The sequence below is a fragment of the Xiphophorus couchianus genome, chromosome 24 (assembly GCF_001444195.1).
Source record: "Xiphophorus couchianus chromosome 24, X_couchianus-1.0, whole genome shotgun sequence".
In the NCBI taxonomy this organism is placed as follows: Eukaryota; Metazoa; Chordata; class Actinopteri; order Cyprinodontiformes; family Poeciliidae; genus Xiphophorus; species Xiphophorus couchianus.
The window spans coordinates 13,490,024-13,512,937 of NC_040251.1; the positions used below are offsets into that span (position 1 = coordinate 13,490,024).

At 38.5% G+C, this 22,914-nt stretch overlaps 1 protein-coding gene across 2 annotated transcripts in view; it reads left to right on the forward strand.

The window, feature by feature from the left end:
* Positions 1-22,914, forward strand: part of LOC114140829 (rho GTPase-activating protein 6) — a 60,476-nt gene that overhangs the window by 27,710 nt on the left and 9,852 nt on the right. The window contains exons 1-3 of one of the 2 annotated variants that reach the window (XM_028011075.1): positions 535-892; positions 18,997-19,156; positions 21,995-22,066. In XM_028011075.1, coding sequence (XP_027866876.1) covers positions 848-892; positions 18,997-19,156; positions 21,995-22,066 — 277 coding nt within the window. In that variant the 5' untranslated portion in view covers positions 535-847. Of the gene's footprint in view, positions 1-534; positions 893-18,996; positions 19,157-21,994; positions 22,067-22,914 lie in introns of those variants that run through there. The other variant, XM_028011074.1, reaches the window with a different exon arrangement.

A 22,914-nucleotide genomic window follows, 5' to 3' on the forward strand; every position in this document is an offset into this window, starting at 1 on the left:
CCAATCTTATCATGTGCAAAGCCCCATTTGTGGGTCAGTGACATGAAAACATTTGAGCAGTCCTGCTGCTGATAATCGAGAGACTCCTTCCATGGCTGGCCCTCCTCCTCCAGTGCCCCGCCCACCATTCTCTTCTCCCGTTGGGAATTTTTGGAGGAGCATAATGAAATACAGGAAAAAGACATCCCCACCTTTAAAATAAAAGCATATCAACAAATGGCAATTTAGAGAAATGATTCTAAGGTTTTTCGTCATGAAAACATCACATGCAGGGACTTTAACTTCATAACTGATAATGAATCAATAAAAACAAGTGCAGCTTGGTCAGCAGCATGTTTGGGGTGCAAACTGCTTTAACAATGTTATTGTTTGAAGTGTGCAAGTTAAAATAAAAAAGTCCAAAGATCATGAGTATGTTTTGCTAAAAGAGGGAAAAATAGACGCCTACCTACAAATTACATTTTATTTTGAAAGGTTTTACCGGAAGTTGTTTTCGTAACGATGCTGCCTTAACACTATAGTCGCTCTCCTCTGCTCGGGTGAAGCATCTGCCTTCAGAATCCGCGGGGCGCGCAGTATGGATCCGTTACGCATTACGCACCGCGGTGTCCTTTTTGGCACAGTCGGTTTCCTTACGCGCGTTTCTTAGTGCATTTTAAGACAGCCGAGCTTTGAAAAATAAACTCATAAAGTTCGATCTCCGGTTGCATTGAAAACAGAAGAGTGATTCGCGGATACTTTTTGTTTTGCTTTGCCAAAAGCGCACCAATCCTGTTTCCTGGACTTTGGATGTTATTTATTCTCCTCTAGATTTTTGGTGTCTGCTTTATGTGGAAATTTACTGTTGATGATGGGAGACTCTGTGTTCCTGGACAGGCAGCACTCGTATCTTGTAAGTAGTAAACTGAATACATTGTAATGTCTCAACCCTCCCTGAGCGCATTCATCTCCTTGTCTGACAGCGCGCGTGTGTGAGTAACACTGTGGCTTGAATCCTTTAAAGCGTTGTGTGTGTGTGTGTGTGTGTGTGTGTGCCAATTACTTTGACGACTTTGACTTAAAAACGAATCAAAACGGACTTCCTCTTAAACTGCCAGTGAAACCAACATGCAAAAACTTCCTGTGGTGGAACGTCTTAAGTGACCAAGTATGCATTCAGAGGAGGCGCAAGACCCCACATGTCTCCTGGTTTTTTGTTTTTTTTTTACATTTCAAAAAAGATGAAGCAACTTGCGAGCTCAGTGCAAGGTTGTGCAGAGAAACAGGTGTTGTGTTACATGCTACACCCTCAAAGCGTACAGGGATGAAGGCAAAACACGCAGATATGGGTCAAGGCTTTGAGGACGCATGAGGGTTACTGAGAACTGTGCTTCAAACTGAAACACACAGCAATTCTCAGATGCTGGAGTTGACTATTTAGCATATTTGTGGCAAAGATTAGAAAGGCCAAGGTTGTGAGAAAGAAAGACAGCAGGTGGTTCTCAGAGCAGGTTCATTTTAAATGTGGAGTTGGTTTAATCAGTTGCTGTTTTGCATGTGGGATTTGTGGTTCATTGCCCAGGGCTTAGAGGAGCCAAATTTTAAAGAGGTGAAAGTCAATTGCACACAGAATCAGCGTAATATGTGCATATTGTGTAATCAATATTGAATATCATACCTCAGTTGAGTGTTTTGACACAAATCAGAAAATCACAGGGGCTTGGTAATTGTTTTGGAGCCAACTGATACTTCAAAATAAAAAGGCAACATACCTAAAATGCCCTCTGTTGTACATCACAAAATCACCACTATACACCATAGCGTAGCTAATGAAAAACGAAAAAAAAAAGCTTACTTCAATGTTTTAAAAAGAACCTATGGTATTTCATGATTTCTAGTTTAATATTGGGGCTGCACAGTGGCGCAGTTGGTAGCACTGTGGCCTTGTAGCAAGAAGCCTGGGGTCTTTCTGCATGTTCTCCCTGTGCATGCGTGGGTTCTCTCCGGGTACTCCGGCTTCCTCCCACAGTCCAAAAATATGACTGTCAGGTTAATTGGCCTCTCCAAATTCACCCTAGCTGTCCGTGTGGGTGTGCATGGTTGTTTGTCCTGTCTGTCTCTGTGTTGCCCTGCGACAGACTGGCAACCGAAAAGATTGGCACCAGCAGCCCTCCCGAAACCACTAGGGACAAGTTATTAGATGGATGGATGGTTCAATATCTAAAATACTTAACCTGATAAAACCTGATCTGGGTTGTTCTACAGTACAGTACATGGATATTATATTAAACATGGTGAGATGTCATAAAGCCAAGAATAGCCACTGATTTATATATATATCCACAAACAAGTGTGTTTTATTGTCCTCCCTTTCTTATCCCCATCATCCCACCTCCCTAATTTCCCCAGTCGTGAGGGATCTGAAACGGACTGCTCCAGTGGTCTGTCGGATCTTTATGAGCAATGTTTCTGTGGCTGGAAGTCCCCCATAAAACATCAAGCACTGATTGGGAAACAATTTTTTTTTCTTTGGCTTTACAGGCACAATGTTGTGGTTTGAATTAGGGCTTTGTAGCTGGGCTGAGTGGTGTGGAAGCTCTGCCACACTGCCCACAGTAATAACTTCTAAAATCCAACAAACCTTTTCTCAATGTAATTGTCAGCTATGCTGCATGTCATCATCCTTAGGAGATTATATTTGATGTGTTTGGATGTGCCTTTGTTGGACTAAGATTCTTTCCTCCTCTTTTCAGCCCAATAAAACACTTAAGGAACTTATCAGAAAGCTTCCTGATAAGTTCTCTTAGGAGCGGCATTCTGGATAAAAAAGTAGACTAGTAGCAGAAGATAGAGTGATTTATTGGCCTAAAATTAATTATTCACCTGTGTTATCATCTCCTCTTAGCACAGCAGAAACCAAGAATCAAATATAGATTAGTTAGATTTAGCGTGTCATGTAACTACAAAGGCCCCATAAAGTTACAACTCAGAAAACTCTACCAATTTGTATGCTTATATAAATCATTTAGAAAGCTAAACACCAGTAAATAGGGAACTAAAATGACTCCATTTGGAAAAATGTTCCATTTGATCTAGATTTGGGAATAGCATGGAGGTTCAAGATCCCAGTTTTAGATCATCTAAGCTTCGTGATGTAGAAAATATTGTCCACACCTAAAAGGCCTTCAGTCAATTTAAGATACTCCCATTTCCAACTCTGATTGCCACAGCATTGTAAAAGCTCCTCACCAAAACGTTTCTGTGTCTGCACATGTGTGTGTAGTTGAGCTAGCTAAATTTTATTAGTCAATCTAGATCAGCTGAGCAGTTTGCTCGCCCCTCTAGATCATCATCATCATCGGCAGATAACCTCTAACGAATGTAATCAGGCAAATTGCATTCTACCCCTTTGCGTTCGGTGGAAAATTCAAACCACATGAGCAGTTAATCACATTTATTGTTTTAATAAAAGGTGTATATTGAATTCTATCTGTTCCGTAAAATTTGATTTTCCAATAACACTAAAAACAACAGTGGGCTTCATGTTCCAAATTTGTTATTTCAAACGAGAAGCTGTAGAGGTCGCGTGTACCCGGGGATACTTTGCTGTCTCTCTGTCAGGTTGTGGCAGAGAAATTAATGAACAGGGAAGTTTAAAGGAAGCCAAGCCTGCAGAGCAGCCAGTCCACACTGATGGTATGCCAATAGTCAAATCAAGGCTGCCTTTGTCTTGGAACCTTGCTCTTTGTTTGCGAGTGCTGGCATTTTGGTACAAGTTGCATGCTCTATAGAAAGACTTGTCATTTAGACAAAGGATTTGTGAGAGAGCCTGTTCTTTTGTGTAGAGCAACAGCATCTTCAGTGGCTCAAATAGCTGACCAGCAACTGTTGGAAGAATGGAATTTTTTCCTTCTGCACCCTTGACATTTTGCTATGTCACAATGACTATTTTTTAATAGTCATTGGAATTTTGCGTTCTAGAGGAGTGCGAAGTCTTGTATAAATTTGTGTCACTCGTTCATTTTAGTCAGGTTACAGGGAATCATCTAAACCTGCTGAACAATATAGTAGTTACTGAGGACGGGGATTGAAAACCACTGGTTTAGATCGATTCATATTCATAGAATGGTTTTTATTTGTAAAATATTTTTTAAATTATGATGTTTGGACTCCACATCATAATTACCACTATTTTGGGTTTCATAGTTACATTGGATTGTAACTATGTTACAAAATCTATAGATGTCTGAGACGTAAGAAAATTTGTGGAAGTGGGGTATTCTTTAAGCCCACCCCACCGTTGTTACCGTCTGAGTGTGACTTTTCCAAGAATTTCAATTTGTTCCTTTTCCTGCTCAGTAATGCCAAGAGCAAACATGTTGCAGCACACCATTTTCTGCTTACCTGATGATGTGTGACGACCTTCTAGCAGCAGTTACAAGTATTTGCTTTACTCCTGTGCCACTCCCAGTACAAACAACTTGGGCCCGAAAAAGTTTACAATGCGCTGCCTCATAAACCGACAATTAGATTTAACTGAATAAGTACATCTTGTCTAATTTAAGGTTGTAAAAGACAAAAAAAAAAAAAAAAAAGAAAAACCTGGGTCTTGGGTGAATCAACAGCACATGTGGGTCTCTAGTCATCTGCAGACTAAGTTTATTTACATTGATTACATGTTTTCCGAAGCACACCCTGACCCAGGAGGAGAGCTTACAGGGGTGCTGTTATTTGGAATGTGTAGGCTGAAAGAAAGTTTAGCTTGGAGTACAATCTCCTCTTAGTTCTACTTTTGGGAATAGAACCCCTTTTTATTTTATTTGCAGACACCAATTCTGTCTTGTTGAGAGTTTATGTGCCATTAGTTAAGGGAAAATGCTAACCAACCTGGTAAATTCTGAAAATAAATCTAAAGCTGTTGGTACCTCCTCTAGTGGCAGCAACTACCCTCTGTTGTTTGTGCTTCACTGGACAAGTTTAAAGCATTAGCATCCTGTAAGGTCAGTTCACAGGTTATCCACTTAGCTTGAATCTGACAGGATTCAGTCTTGATATTGCAAAGCGGACAGCCGCTATGGCATGGCTAGAAATGAACACCGCTCTGAGCATTCCACAGCTGTCACTTTTGGCCCGTCATGACAATGCTGCCCGTACCTCGTTTTTCACCGTGTCAGGCTAAAAGCACTTGCTTTATTATCAACAGCACGGGGAGAAGTCCGCCCTTCCTCGAGACTTGTCTTTTTATGGAGACGGACCGAGAAGGCTGAGGGGAGAGCGGCGGAGAGGGAGTTCTGTTGAGATCGGATCCAGCGTGCGCAGAGCCAGATGTGCTTCCAACTGCCGGGGTCTGTCTCCTAACCGTAGCGAAATATGCATTGCCAGGAGGATGATTTGTACCTGACACTCCTGCCATGCTTTCGTTTAACCCAAAGGCGTCTTTTTTCCTTCTCATAGCTGGGAAAAATTGGTTGAGCAAAAATTCCCTTTTGCCCTCACTGTGCAGAAGCTGTTTGACATGGCAACATTTGACATGTCACTGTATAATATCTTAAATCAGAGACTTCAATGGTGCAGAATTGTGAAGTGACTTGGATGAAAGGCATAGCTGATTATTCTGGGCTTTATGAGCACTAAAACACGCTTGGATGGTAACTAATGAGAACAGATTGTGCTGTCCTATGTAGTAATACCCCAAGACAGCTGTTGCTCCATACATGACAAACAGCACAACTATGCCAAACAATAGCTGCTGAATCTGATCAGAATGCAGCTATTTCCCCTGCTCAAGTTGCAAAATAACAGACGAGAACAGATCTTCCACCCGCACAATAAACTTTTATGCTCAAACTGGGTTAAAAATTTCCTCTCTGGAAAAAAGTCAACAAGCCATAAAGGTCAGGCAGGGAGGTCTCTGTGGAATCACTACATCAAGCATCAAGTCATCTGGTGCTGCTTCAGTGCTTCTCCTGAGGTCAGGGAGCATTTGACAAGCTGGGTCTGATTGTTTTTACTTGAACGAGGCAGATGTGTGATTCTCTTGGACAACTTTCTGGGAGTTTCTTAGTTGACTGAATTAGTAGAACCATCTTCTTGTTGAAAAATGTTTTAAAACTTGGCTATAATGCATATTTTAGTTACAAGGATATTGTTAGCATGAGGACCATCACTAGAATGTTGAGCGACTAGCATGTTGACAGCACAAGTAGATTATGGGTTATCACTAGCATGTTGATTAACATTGACTCACCCCAATTAGTAAGTAAAGCTTTGCTTTTATACAGGGCTGCAAATTATTTTAGTACTCCATTATTCAGTTATTCAATTCTAACAATTATTCCAATGATTAATTGGATTAAAAAAAAAGGTACATTCTGAAAAATTTTCATTGAACCACAAAAGCTTTTTTAGTATTAGAAGATAAAACAAATGATTTAATTTCTTTTTGAATGGGGAAAATAAACAGATTATTACCTAAAATAAGTATTGCAACAAATGATGCATCTGCAACTAAATAAATACTGTTTACTTATCTGTTGATTACTTTTTTGGATTAATAATTAATAATCTCCTACTAGGCAAAAAGTGCCATTTTTATTTTCACCAACTGCCGTTTGTATGTTGAGTAAAGGGGATTTAAATGCAACCTTTATGTAGGCTCCTTTTTAAAAAAAAGTAAAGTAAACTAGACTTTTAAGACTTATTTAACAGCAATCGCGAGTAATTGTTTTATGAATTTCTTACTAAAAAAAAGTGCTGGTACTTTGCAAAGAATGGAACAATGCATGATGGTGATACAAATTGGTGAATGACCTTGTTTTTTTGTGTATTCCTTAGGAAATCCAGACTTTGAGTTTGAGTTTAATAACTAAACTACTGCTAGCTGGCCGTAATGATCCGAGCTGTTTCATATACAATATTTATCAAAAGAATCCATTATTTATTATAATGTTACTAATAAAGGTAGAGAGATAGCCTGATGGTGAGTGAAGACTGTCAAAGATTATCTGACATTACTTCTATATCTGTGACTTTCATGTCTGACTATTTGATTGCCCTTGAAAGCCCAATCAAATCATCAGGGTTGTAGAGAAGATGAAATGTCAGACATATTGGAGTCTTTCTGACCAGATAGCATCAATCAGGTTTGCTGACAGACAGGAAGTCGGAAGTCAAATTTCCAGCCGGGTGGCATATCAGAGAGCCTCACCGAGGGAACCATCCAGACACAGAGCAATGCAGATGATGCCAAGAATAACACAGATATTTAGGTCAAGAATCACGCACGTATTTAGAGTAGCAGGAACAGTGCACGTGCATCGTGTGTGTGGGCGTGTGTGTCCCAGGATTTCAGAGGGTCTTTTCCTAGAGTTGGATTAGCTTCTCTCAAGGCAGTGAGTAGAATGTGGGGATCAAGTCTGTTGTGGCAGTACACGTTCAAACTCACAAGCTCGTCTCACCGCGGCTCAGTGACTGTTTTCCAACCACATTATCACTCTTTATTAATACACCCTGGCTGTTCTCAAAGGCTATTTCCCGTCTTCGTTCTCACTGCCAGAATGTGTGAAAATTGATTTCAACAAACCTGGTGATCTAAATATTTACAGAACTGGACAGCACTGTACAAATGTAAATGGAGGCCAAATGACATTTTTGTATCAGTGGTTGGAACCATTAAAGGACACTACCTGATCTTTTTAACCTTAACTTATAACATTAAGAATATGAATTTCTTACAACAGCAGCAATCCGACAGCATGGAGTAGATTCAAGTCATCCATCATGTCTTTATCCTGCTACCTGGCTTTGTGAATGTATTTTTGATACTTTAGCAGCCTAGTCACCAACATAAAATGAACAAAATGACAAAAAGACACAAGCTGTTCCAGTTAAATTAGTAAATTGCTAACAAGGTGATTCCTGTTAAATTAGCAGTTTAATCCTCGTATGTATGGGTTTGACATTTAACTTTCCAACTGCATATTTAGACTTTTTTTTGGTTCATGTATCAAATGCAGAGTGAGTTTGTCCTAATTTTTCATTTTAATTAAATTTTGATTGACCTGCAGCAAAGTTTTTAAGACAAGCATTTCAAATATATTTCTATTTGTGCACCACCCTGTCTTCTTGTTCAAAAAAATATATAAAATATGTCACCATTGTCAAGTACCAGGACTGTACCAGAGAACTGATCCAAACTCCTTTCATAGAGCAGAGATTCTATCCTTATGAAGCACAAAAAAACCCCAAAAAACATTTCATTGATCACTTTACCATGTCAACATTCATCCATCCACACTAAACCAGATATGATGGAGCAGATTAATATATTTTGATTAATAACGCATTCATGTTCTGTAGATACCTTGGGTCTAGACTCCCAATCAAACCAAATCTAAGCCAAGCTTTTGATACCAATCCACTGACTGAGAGCTGAAGGTTTTCTTCAAGCACCACATTAAACAGCCCATTAACACTTATTAGCACCTACTTTAACTGTTCTTTAATAGCCATTGTTTACTAGCTTTCTGTTCACACACACACACACACGCACCCCGACACCCACACATTGTGATCAGTTAAAATTTGTCTGGTTCTGTTACAAAGAACAGCTACATTGAAGCATTGTGTTTGTTCTCTTTCCGTCATGAAATCAATAATAAACCAGCTGCTCTGCCAGTGACCTCTGTTACACGTGCACAAACCCGTATGCATATAAACACATGCACAGTCATAGCTACTGTGCAGAGAGAACAAAGCTCCGCCGGGTCGTATCGGGTGTGGTGTGTGTCTTCAGGAAGTCACACTTGGAGAAAACTTCCTGAACTGAAACAAGGCTGCTGGTCTTAAATTGCTAATTTTATTTCTCTTAACAGACTTTACAGAGGAGTCGCACAGTTAGTAGCACTTTTGTCTTCCTGCATTTTGGTTGGATGAATGCCAGTAGAAGGACATGCTCAACCAGCCACCGTCATTTATGTAAAAACTACCTATTGAGTAGAAAAAGTCATTTCATTTGGGTGACATAAGTGTTCAGTTGCCCAATAACTAGCTTGCATAGCTAGCTCCAAAAAAGAAACACTATTATAACTGGCTGAAGGCTTGAGAGGAAATATTTGGAGTGGTAGCTTCTTATGCAACTAAACAGTTAAGTAGGTTAAGTGTTGTAACTTTATAAATACTGTACATTGATGGGCTACTTCCTTATTATTATGTATTACTTGTTGGTTGGTTATTTGTTGTGAAAAAATAATCTGCCACATTAAACTTTTTCAGTCTTGTCTGTAGTACAAGGTGAAACTTTAAGCTGTCATTACAGCATGGAATTGAAAAGCCTTTTTCTTCTACACATTTACTTTTAAAGATGTTGAGACCCAGCCAAAGCACAATTGCTTAGGGTAACAGTGTGCTTGTTGCATTGTTAGCACATTAGCACATATTAAAATGTTTCTGTCACAATGATTTTTCCTGCTTGCATTTTAAGTGCTGTGAAAAAGCATTTAGCCGCTCACTAAATGTTTTAAGTTGAGAAACAAAAAGTAATTCCCTGCCTCACAATCCCAATCAACCAGATTCTTTGAAACATAATGTGACTTCAGTTTCACGAGTCACACCCAAGCCTGATTAATGCCAGAGCTGTAAAATCAAAAATAAAATGTGTCCGACAATGTTCAGTAAATTCCAAAAACACATTATGACCCTATCTAAGCTCATTGTAGCCAGTCTGGAAGTCCAGATTTGGATTTTAGTATTTAGACAACTTGGTGTAATTAATGTAACCATGAATTCTGCTCTTGAACAGAAAATTCTTTGATAAAAATCTCTGACCAACATCCTTGGGTTTTGCAACAGGACAATAATGCAAAGCACACCTGCAGGTTCAACTCTGAATGGCTCAAAAGCAATACAAAGGATTTGGAGTGGTCCACTTAATTGAAAATCAATATGCTGTTGCATTACCTGAACTAATTATACTACGTTACAAAGAATCCTCCAAGGGGATGTAAAAGACTTTTTTAAAGTTATGTCAAATGCTTTATGGTGAACAAGCAGTTCTTAGGTTTAGGAAACAGATTTGGATAGTTTTTTCATATGAAATGAAATAATGATTAGAAAACTGCATTTTTTTATGTGGTTTATTTGGTGTGGTTATCTTTGTCTTATATTTGATTAGTTGAGTGATCTCAAACATTTGTGACAAAGCAAAAGCAGAAGAAAATAATTTTTTTTTCTCTATGTGGAACTATAAGCACAGCAACTAAATACTAGCTAGTATTAAAGTGACCACCTCTATTTTTTACTCTGTCATTTTCATCACCAGCATCATCACGATTGTGAGGAACAGACCTAACGTTTTATAATCCGTGCTCTTCAGCTACCTCAAAGGATTAACCCAGAACCCACGTGGGACATAAAGAGTCTTATGAAATCTTCCCTCTGATCTTATTGCATTTAAAGGATATGGTGGGGAAAAAAAGCAGAGGCAAGACCACGAAATTGTGTTGCAACTTTTTAAGCTTCTGTTCTTGGTGCGAAAAGTAAATAATTCCCTAAGAGGATCAACACATAATCTCATATCCATGAAAAACTATCACTCGTCTGAATGCGTCCAAGCTATGTGGAAATGGAAGTTTGTTTAAACACAGCTGCTGAAAGGGTGAGGTCATACAGTTCGTCTTGCTGGATTTACCATGTACAAGAGTTCGTTTGAAGCACTTCAGAGATGTTAGCCTTATCATGAATGACAGTTGTAGCCCCATTTCCTCAAGAAATACCAGCAGATTCTAAAACATGCCTACATGCAGACTGTGGACAGTTGAGTTTGTCGTGAAATGTCAAGCTTTTGGCTAAAGCAGTGCTTAGAAGATGGGACCTGTTACAAAAAAACAACATTAATGTAACGTTTGAGCTTAAGAGGCTAATTTCTACAAATTGGACAGTTTGTTCTGTGCTTTTAATGGCAGCTGAAAAACACGACACCAGGTGTGTTGTTGGCACATTTTCTGTTGCCGTCATCGCTCTGGAGGGCTTGAGATCAAGCAGTGAATTTTGTAAATGTACAGTTTTTTTTATGCTTGCCACATAAATATGTCGACAGCTGAAAGTCAGAAACTTCTCAGCCTTGAAGGTGTTTGGATTGTGCGCATTGCTGAGCCTGAAGATGAAACCCGAGGAAGCATGACTGGAGCTGAAAGTATTTCAATTGCCTGGATATTTCCATTCACAGTCAGGTCAAAAGATAAGATAGGATGATTTAGATTCCAAGTTAACATCGGGGGGCTGACACATTGCAGCCTTTTGGGCTAATCTTTGAATCCAATTTTTAAAAACATTCCTGCATTGATGGGTCATACTACTTTGCTGGGAGTGTTTTCTGTTTTGCCCATGCATATAAATGTGTGTGTGTGTGTGCGGGAGATCCAGTTCTCACGGTGCTAGCATGGCATAACATTTGGGCTGCAAAAAGTTGATGGGAACCTTATACCCATGGGTCTACTTACATAACTTTTTTGACTGATTGACGGATTAATTCGACTCAAATGTTGAGGCATGCTCTTTATTCAGTTTGCATTAGATTCTTCAGTCTATGGAGGCACATTTGGGAGATATTGTCTTGCAAATACTCTGGGAACACAAACTGCTTTAAACTCACATGGCTGGTGTTTGGTCTCTTACTGTTGCAACTGTAATATCCTCAGTGCTGATGTGTAAAATATAAAGGAACATTTTCATACAAATATGATTTCAAAATTTAAAAAAAAGGGCTTTGATGATTGCTTCTCCATTTATCCATTGTAGATGACTGTTGACTGCTTGTGTTGGCTAGAAGCCAGGAGTGGTAATTGGTTTAGAAGTGTTTGGCATTGGTTAGGCTTCCACAGAGTTTTGACCTCAATTTCATACCACAGAATCCCAGAGCAGACATCAGGCTCTCAAACACCCTTTTACACACTCACAGCTCAAGGACAAGTCACTGATGGCTCCAATTGTAATGCATCGAAAAAACAAAACAAAATAATAAAAAAAATAGCACAAGCTTCAGGCAAAAATAATTGCAACATACAAGTTTAAATCACTGAAAACAGTCACACCTCCTGTTTATATACTGGGTTTTTGGTTACCTTTTTCAGGCTCTTGAGTTTTTCTAAGGTGCGACAGGAACAAAGTTTGTGAACCAATATGAGTGATGTAAGATTTTCTTGACTTGTTTGAGCATGCACAAAACTTCTATGATGAGATTGCAGTAGCAGCTTATTACAGTCTTGGGTGCAGGGTTCAACAGTGGTGGTGGTCCATGAGGTGGGCCCTATGTCACACTCTGCTACTACTCTGGCAGCAACCCTACTCTAGCCCTGTTAGCTGGAACAGGTTTCCCAGCTTGTTGTGAACATTTTTTGGACTTGCCTTCTGGGCAAGTACTAATACCGCAGCAGCAAACTGAAACTACAATTCAAATTATTTTTTTTTTCTTTTTTACTGGGAATACCTGGTTTGTTTAATTGCTTTTAACCCCATGAGTCATTGAGGTCTGTGTCCCAAGATGGGGTCTAATGTCTCTAACATAGTCCAATCTGTCAGTGACAGCAGATTAAGAGAATGCTTCAACATATCTTTGTATGTTATCAGTGGTCGGCCTGTCATGTGCAGATAACAGCACCACAAAACACACAAAGCCCATTCACTTCCTCAACTTCTCCTTCCACGTTCGGGACCGGGTCGCGATGCTTCAATTTCCTTCGCTGCTTATGTAACATTTATGCAAGGCTTTAATTCTTGAAGCTCGGCCCTCATTATTGCCACAGGCCCTTCGTATTATTCTGTCTGAAGAGATGTTTGAAGCCTGCCTGGGGCTTTAGATGTTCTTGCCAGTGATTCGGGTGGTGATGGTGGGGGGTATCTGGAGCACACACTCCAAGTTGCTCACTCTTGTCACCAAGCCAGCAAGGACTCATTAAATGCAAAGGGAGCTATTGCAACAATGTGCGGTGAAAGTTGAAACCTTCGTTTTAACTGCTTCACAGCTAGTGTTGACATCATGTAAATCCACTCTAATGCCTCAGCCTACGTCATCTAGAAGAAGTTTAGAGTGAATCAAATAAAAAGGTGGTTGCTGGGTCTGTTAAACAACCATTAAAACAGACATTTTAAGTGCACTATGTATGTTTTGAAAGCAATTACTCTCTGATCTTGTTAAATTGAAGCTAAATCAAGATGTTCATAGTGTGTAAATTCTATTAAACAAAGCACATTATGCCCATATAAACAGTAACACTATCAATATGTGTCATGACAAATTGATTCTGTTCAGTTATTTTCAAAAATGATTAGAAAGTTAAGCAATAGGATCTACATAGCATTTTTTTCTTTGTCCCAATATTGTGAGAATGATGCCCTACTAACTGAAGAGAACTGATTTTAAAATGTAAAATTCCTGCATTTTCTACTCCTCTGGATTTAGAAAGTGCTTTTTTTCAGTGTTCTCCACAACAGTCATTTTAGCACAACTTAAAGCTACATATCTTCAATGCTAATATCATTTTCTATGCTGGTTAGAGTATTTCACAATGATAAATCTTCAGGAAATATACATTTCATGAATTAGTAACACTTAATCCACTCTAATACTTTTAATCCAAAACTAATCCACTCAACATTTTTCTTTAGTAAATGCCTTGGGTCTTGGCCAGTGCTATGACTAATGAAGCTTAAATGTCTTTTTATTGACACTGCAGCTTTGAGATGAGATAATAAACAACACAGTTAATAACCAGATTATAAAGGAATTTTGTAATATTTTGGGGAAAACTAGGACTTCCTGTTTTTAGTTTACGTAAATAGAGACAAACTAATGAATCACAAACTGTGTTTCATAAGATCTGTAACAACTATGCAATAATTTACTAAAGGTTCTAACAGTTTGCACATTTAAGTTTTTATCCTCATAAAATATTTATTCTAAGGCAGTTATAATGCCAAAAAACATAAAATGTTTTTTATATTTTTAACAGTCACATCAGCTTAGCTGGGCTCTGGAGCCCTGTAGTTCAAAATATCCTGACGTTGGCCAGGTCTAATCATCAGCACTCAATGCTAATCATGGTGTTGTTAAGCACCATGGAAGCCATGATAACTCTTATTTAGAAAGTCAGACTGTTTTCGTCATCCAAAGCAATGGTATGTCATATTCCTGTGTTAAATAACCTCAACATTCTTGAGTTAATAAAAAAAACAGATACATTATTTCTGCAAGGAGTTTTTTTTAACATGCATAACATGGATCCAAAATAAATGTCCTTGTTTTCCTTTCAGCCATTTAAAAACAGGTGGAAAAGGCCATTAATTGTGAATCTGGGACAGATAAGTGTACAAACACTGCAGCACACACTATCATCACTAGCTGGCAGGGTGAGTTGGTCAGTAATTACAAGCAGATGTGAGTGCTGGGGAGGTTCCAGGTCAGTAAAATCCATGTATTATTGAGTTACTCATGCATGTGTGAAGCCAACTTGTAAAAAACAAACAATACAGAAAGAAAGAAATAAGAAGCAGCATTGGAACATACTTGTACATTCCTCCAGCTCAGTGTTATGATTCCAAATCTCTGCTCAAGGGTCATTTAAAACCAGCTGCAAAACGTAAAGCAGAAGAAAACAAACCACGAGTACAATGTGAAATTTTGGAAAGCTCCTTTTGTGCTTTAGTGTCCCCTGTTAGAAAGTTTCTCCGTAACCTTCCTTGACCTTCAAAAAACACACTTCTTAAAAGTTTAAAGAGGTAATAATAAGTTTATCATAACTTTTACTGTCATCACAACAGTACCACGAAATATCCTAATAAATTTTTAAGTCCAAATCGCCCACCCTTACTTTGTGTTTATTGCTAGCTTATCTGGTTATTGCCATACATATAAAATCTACATTATAAGCGAGATTGTATTAAGACTACAGGAAACTAGACAACTATTATGGCTTAAAAGAAACATTTTATCAACAGACTAAATAAAAATATACAAAAAAAAGCAAAATATGATGCTAGCTGTCATTAAAGCCTTGCACATCTGTTGGCTTATGAAAATAAATAACATGATTGAAAAAAGATAAGATATAATACCACAGGAGATTGAAACTTTTTCCTCGTGAGTTATTTTTCCATTTTAACAGATCTCTAAAATTGCCTAAACAAAATTATTTGCCGTCATACTTATTTTTATTCAAATGTGAATGTACCTCCGGCACACTTTTCATGCCAGAAATGATTTACATCATATTTAAAACATTTACATGGCTGCCATTAATGTTTTAAATCTCTCTGTCGTGTTGTTCAATAATTTGAGCAGTGCGTCATAGCAACATGCGTCCCACTGCCTTTGTGTGACCTCCAAGTGGGTTGCCATAGTAATATTTTTTTCACTTCCCTTTCTGTATGTATATGCTGCTATGGAAACTGACATTTTTTTTGCGCCATTTTTCCCTTTGTCTAAAATAGAACAAAAACCACATGCTGCGCAGCACTGTACTGAATCTCCAGATGGCATTAGTCATCTAACTGCATGGTATGCATCCAGTTTGAGTTATTAATCTTTCCAGCAAAGCGTTTGTCACATGGGAGCACAAAATAGCTGCAGCAACGATGGCTTGGTATTTTCAGAATTGTATACAGGATTCTGAGCAGAGATTTCCATTTTTCAAAAGCTTTCTATAATTAGTCTGGCCAAGTAATAAAATTGATAGACAATAATCAACTCAATAGGCTTTTTTTTTTTTTATGGATCTCTGGCATGTTTAAAGGAAGTAAAAACTAAACATTGCATTTTGAGTCTAGTCCAAGGCCGAGATGAGATTCTGACTGAATGATAAACTTAGTCAATAAATACCAAACCTTTATCACTTACTAAGATTCATTAAGTGCAAGCTTAAGCTCTATTGTAGAAAATAAAGCAAGCAGGTAGACTGAAAAGTTGATGTTGTGCAACAAGACACACCTTGACAATTTCATGTTAGCTTATTAACTAGCCGGCGTTTGCTGGTTGAGAGGATAACAAAGCTTCAAACGCCATTTTGTTCAATTGAAAACAATACTAGCTATCATAGTTTGGTGCTTGTTTTATTAGAAGCAGATTAGAAGTTATGATTGCTTGTATTTGTCAAGCTGCAACAACAGCCAACTCAGGTCACAAAAAACACAGATTGGTGGCATGTTTGTTCTTTGTGGGAGGCGCATGCGGGTTACACAAAGAGATAGCGGTACGACGCCACAAATATTTTGAAATGTCTATCAAATACAATCAGAAGCTTGTAATAATAGCTTGTCAGATTTGTCCTTACACAAACTATCCAAACTGTTTGCTTTCATATCATACACAGATCTCTCAGAATGAATGCCATCAGAGCTATTATTGCACAGTGGCCTGACATTTGTCTTTAAATGGAATTTGTGGCCCAGTAATATATGATCTCATTAACCTTAATGGGTCTCAGTGTAGTATTAGGAAATTGGCTGTGATGTTATCATGCGTGTGTGTTTTGTACTGCTCATTTGTTCTATTGATATAGCCAGAAACTAATTACCATGGGTTCTGTTTAATATGTACATAATAGTAACTGGCTGTCATTACAAGAAGAGTAAAGAAACCAAGCTCTTAATCAGCTTAGTGTTTTTATTTTCTGTCTGTTATGTAACCATGCGGACTATATGTGTTGCAACATTTTGAGCAGCATTTTTATCTGCTGTGAAGAGCCATCATTAAGAACAACCATTAACATCGAAAGTTGATGGTTTGAAAGTTCAAACAAATCCAAGGTGGTTGTTCTTCGTAATGCAAAGTGCCACTTTAAAAGAGAAATAGTATTCAAGATTATAATTCAGTATAAACAAGATTCTAACAGTGATTATAAACATTGAATGCCCAGATTGTGTACCAGTCAATTCAAGTAACATTACAGTATTTGTAATGAGTAAAATCGAGAGCAACATCTTGGTGTTTGTTTTCTGATCCTGACCCAATGTTTTTTTGCATAGTTCTGTTCTTTGGCCTCACTGTTGCGCAGACCAGCAGAATGTTTTTTTAAAGATTTTTTGCTAAAATTTAAAATTTATCATGCCATCAATGATAATAAGCCAGCCAAGTTCTTCTTTAAAAGTCCCAGTAAGTAATTACCATTAGGTGAGCGTCAGAAGACAAATGGGTTAGCTTCATTCCTTTGTTACGAAAGACAGAGACATCATCCTTTCTACCAATCAGAAGGGCCCGATCTATCGCAAAATCTCTTGGTCAGACCTTGTGAGCAGTTCTGAACAAGACCGTGGTATTCAAACTCCCCTGCCCTGACTGACACCCATTGGGAACAGAAGTTGCAGAGATCTCATAAACGAAATCTCATTAACTTTAGATGAGCACTGGAAGAATGATGAACCTGTAACTCAAGAACAACAACTTCAACACTTGTTTTCGATCACAGATGTGATAAATGCCCTGATCCATCAATCTGTAGCTGCAGCCCGTTGTGAATTGTACAAAAAACTCACATGAGTAAGAGTCTAGGCATGTAGAGGACAATCTATGTACTATTGTTCATCAGCTGTGCAGCATGAATGACGTAGCAAACAAAGTTAGCTGTTGGCTAAACCAATATCTCGGTTTGGACGCCACTACAGGTCAATCAGGCTTCCAAGGCCCAGCAGTCACGCTTGCGTTTAATCTCCCACATCACTCACCGCCAGCATTCCCGTAGTTTCACTCAACCTCATCCATCCCCGTCAAACATCCTGCTGGGCGGAACCGACTCGACGGTCGGCGGCCCGCTTATCACAGTTTTCTCCGACCTGTTGTCTTTTCTTTCGCTGGAGACTCGTGGTCATGCAAAGGCATGTGCATCTTTGTGCACCGTTGAGCCGTGAGTGAGGTCACTCAGGAGGCAAAAGGCTTTCCTCAGCCAGCGATAAGGAATGGCCTACACAGGCATGCGCTCACAACAACACAGAACAGCTGTGCTGGATGAAATGCAGCAAGGCGGCAGCGTGGTTTGTTGACTCGTGACCGTTCTTTTATTTGCGGGTCAGATTTTCAGGATTGCTGCTTGGAGATCTACAGTTACTGCTTTTGGAGAAAAAAAAAGTATATCCTCTATGTGAACTGTGTGCTGTCTGCTTGCAAAATTACAAAATTATGTAAACAGACACATTTAGAGGACATTGTTAAGCCATCTGTCTGAAAGAGGCATTAAAGGGACTTTTACAAAGTCTTCTCTTTCCCTTCTACTTAGACGCAAGAATGCATGACCGGAGATTGAGAATCTCCACTGTCCATCTTTAGGTTTCAAGCAACTCATTATTACTCTCCTCTCTTTTTATTCCCCTGATTGAAGTAGTCATTGCTGATGTCAGACCATAAAATCATGAATCAAGTATTTACTTTGATGAAAAATGTTTTTATTCCCCCCTTATATGTATTTTTTTGTAAATACAAGTAAGGAATGAATGCTTATTTTGAGGATTGATGTAATTTCTTTCCATTTGTCCACTGTTTCCATTGTGTTTTAACACTGGATTTATTCAGATAAGTTCCAAAAACTAAAACTAACTTTGTGAAGTCCAAACATCAGGATAGTTTTGTGTGTTTTTGTGTTTAAACTCATTTTTTCCCCTCATCAATGCTTAATCGTGATTCTGTTTTCCCTCTTTACCAGAAACAGATCATAATTTTGTGCAATTATGGAAAACAACAGCAACAAAAGGACCACATATCTTTAGTTAACATCTGTGTTGAAAGATTTATAGGGGTGAAAAATGACGACAAAGAATGCACAATTCTGTTTTATTTAGCACCTGGACTTTTGAGTGCTTAGTTTTCTTTTGTTCGTGAGTAAATTGCATACTGGCAGAGTTGGAAAGAAAAACTCAACTACCCAGGAGAGTGGGTCTTTAAGTCCTTCTTTGTCAGAAGGTGCATTAGTCCCTTCTTTTGTGTCTCAGTCTTTTGTTAATGTTGTCTAAACATTCCCCCGGTTGTTTCCATCTCAGGGAGATTTCACCTGGAGCAGTCTGTCGGGGCGGAGTGTACGTCTGACTCCGGTCGCCGTCCAGAGCCTGTCAGAGCTGGAAAGAGCCAGGCTGCAGGAAGTAGCCTACACCCGCTTACTCCAGGACTATGACCTGGGATGTCAAATAACCATCCCAAAGGGTAGGAGCAAAGCATGCATTTTTTTTCTGATATGATTTATAAAATTTGAGTCTTGATAATTTGGCATTTATTACAAAATAACAACATTAAACAATTGTTGCAAATCTAGCACATGAGAATACAGAAGGAGTCGGTGGTTTTCTACTGGACTCGCCCATCCTAAATGTCCCATTATGAGTCAAAAACTGTACAAGGGAAAAATTTAATAATTTCCACTCAATTTTAAGCAAAAGAGTGTGCCATCCATCTGTAGCGAAGATTAGGTCTTGGGGGGCAACAGTTCCAAGATGGAAATCGTTTCCCAAGTAACCCTCTGCTACTCGTGGAATACGGAATTAGCGATTCCCAGATTTTACATTTTTTCCAAACTCGTTTTGATGCCGACAGACGTTTTGACGAAGACAGCTTCCCACTCTTTCGCTTTTTAACCACATAATTGTTGTTTGTATTACAACAGTATTAGGACTAGGCTAAGAAAAGACAGAAAAATATTTACTTTGCGAGAAAAAAATGTATGAGAATAAAATCAATTTGTGAAAGTTGAAAAAACCCCACAAGGATAAAGTTGTAATATGAAGACAGACATGTAACAGACATACTTGTCTGTAATATGAGGAGTTGTGCAAGAATATAGTCAAACAACAAAAGTCATAATATTATGAGAAGTCTTAATGAGGAAAAAGTTGTAATCATGAGAAAAAGTAATGTTACAGGATCAAAGTCAAAATTATAAAATCATATGTCGTAATAATAGAGAAAACATAGTAGTAGGAATAAAGTTGTAATAATACAATAAAAAGTTCTAATACTATGAAAATAAACTTAGAATAAAGTCGGAATAATAATAAAGTCGGAATCTCATGAGATTATAGTCATAATACCAGAAGAAAAGTTGCAATCCTACCCAGTGGTTTTGATATGCTGACTTGGCTTTTTACTTTCTCACAACGTTTTCATGAGCCTTTGATCTGGTTTCAAGTGGTGCAAACAATTTATATTCTCCTTTAACTTATTTTTTATCAATGGATATTTTTTCCATGTTTCCAAATCTCTGGATTTCCTCAGTGTCGCATTTTTCCGTACTTTCCTTCAGAGATTACGTCTTGTTTTTGCAACAGTCCACGTCATGCACACTAAGGGCTGCATTTGTTCCACTGCACTGTATAGCGCTGGAGTTAGTTTCATAGCAGCAGTGTTGAGCAGCTAATGGATTATCCAGGGCTCTGCATTCCAGCTGAAGGTTAAACCTCTCCCCACCATGATTTAATACATACTTGTCTGTGTTGCTTATGAATTTCAGAGCTCCTGACTGCTGCCATGTGCAGGCGAGGGAAATATCTCAAATGGACAAGTGTGCACATCTGTGAGGGCTATTTCAGCTAATGCTTGTTTTCCAGTCCCAGATTTTTTTAGATAATATTTGTGCGAGCGCCACAGGGCTGAATTTCTGGCGTTTCTTCAAGACGAAAAAGCAGATTAAAGATAGACAAAATTAAGAGAGACAAGAACGGACGAGAAGACGATGCGATGAGACAGAAAGTCAGCGGAGGTTCATCAGAAGGCGCTGCAACACAGGTCTGGAGCAGAAAGAGAGTGCGGAGGTTTGGGGGATTTCCGTACGGCTTTGGGAGCCATCTGTCAAAAATCCAAACCATTTCCTATCTCCCTTCTCTCATTCTCCCTCGGCCTCCATCACAACATCTGCTGCAGTTTCTCCTCACAGTTTGCACCCCGTCCTCCCTGGTGTTGTGTCACGGAGACCCAGAATTTCTTTGCTGTTCTATAGATCACAAATAAACAAGATTTCGGGATCTTGGGTAGCATTCAGAGCTCCAACATATCCAGATTAGTGAGAAATAGATAAAACTAAACTAAACTAAACTGGTGAAACTAAACATTTTCAGATTTTTACATCTATGCTGTGAATCTCTACAGCTCCTCCAGAGTTACTGTGGGCCATTTATTTGACTGCTTTTATGACAAATGGACTAACTTTTGTCAGTGTATTCTGACAAAATATGAAGAAGCTCAAAGGGAATAAATCTTTTTCCAAAGCACTTTAAATGAGATTCATTCTTATTCAGAACTCGTGAGGTTCAAACAGAAGTCTTCAAGCCAGAAATCCTAATTTAACCAAAAGGGATTTCATGCATTAAGCAGTCGGTTTTGGACAGCACCAATACAAACAATGGAGTTAAAAGCTTTCCAACAAATGACATCATGCTCCAAGATGCCCTGAAAGACTTGAAACCTGCTTGTGTCTCGATTTCCAGAGTTTCCTGACTGTTAATCAGCAGATCCAAGAGTCATTTATCATGCTGGGAGCTGACAGAGTGGCTTCCTTCCATCCAAACACAAATATCCTCATGTGATTGCGAGCCGTAACTGAGCCGTTTGCTGCTGAACTTCTCGTGTGTTACTCTTATTTTTTTTTTCTTCTTTTGGGCCGAGCTACTTTTTTGTTGCCGTTTGTTTATTTTTTGCCATTTTTATGAGTCGATAAGAGATCCAGGCAGATCAAAAGAGGAAGACAGTCCAAGATGACCATGTATGGCAATGAATAACCAAAGTTAATAAAAGATACAGCGGAGTGTTTGCATAAGCAATCTCACTAATTGTGTCTCACTAATTTTTATTTTTTTTTTTTGTGGTGGCAGCTACTATTTCTAACCTGACTGTTCATTGAAATGGTTTTTCCTCTGTGGTTAATTTATGTCTGCATTCCTGGCATAATTTTATTAAACATAAAAGTCAGATAAGAAAGCGAAGATATGGGAACTATTTGTTTCACATGATTTATTTACTTGTTTATTGTTTTTTTTCCCCCGCCTGGGACAGATGGACAGAAGAGGAAAAAGTCATTAAGAAGGAAGCTGGACTCTCTAGCCAAAGAAAAGGGCAAAGATAAAGGTAAGTAAAGTGTTTTAAAAACATTAAAAATCGACAGGAGTTCAATTCTCTGAGAAAAAAAAGGGTCTGAAAGGGAGTTAGACTCCCAAAATCATTTGGTAAAATGTGTTAGGTTGTGACAAAACCAAAGTAAAATGTTTTAGCCATAAACTGAGGTATGTTTGGTACAAAGATAACACTTCACATTCTAAAGAGGAGCTTCAGTTTTTGGTAACAACCAGTAACAGCAAAAAAAGACAACTTTACCAGAAGGAGGAAAAGCCCTGCCAGAACATAAAAGTAAATCTGGTTTTACAATCTGTGGGTTGATCTGAAGAGGGCTAAAATGCACCACACCAATAGTCTCCTAATGCAAATAGAGGTAGTTCAGGAATATAAAACGGGGTTTCTAGAAAGTTTTAAGATTGTCCAAACTTATGTGACCACTTTAGTTTATTTTTTTGGTTGAGTTGTGCAAATTTTAAATCTTATTAAAGATTGAAAAACATATAAAAGTGTTTAATTTTTAGCCCATCACAAAAGTCAACCAGTGGAACAGGGGTGTACAGATTTTATATTTGTACTGTAATTGGAGAAACAACATTATTTCCTTCAGTCCAGGTTTAGACCTAAATGACGCTGAGGCTTCTCCACTCCAGCTGCGCAAATACTTAGTTGGGTTACATGTGAGCTCATGTTGAGGAGAATAACAAAGTCAGGTGATTCATTTGTCCCTCCAAGATGTATGTCAGTTTGAAAGAGTCATAAATCTGGTGTAGTCATCTTTTTCTACCATTGCATACATGGCTCAGATGCATCTATGTGTTAAACTACTTCTTCTCTTCATGGTCCTTGATATCAACCTTGGT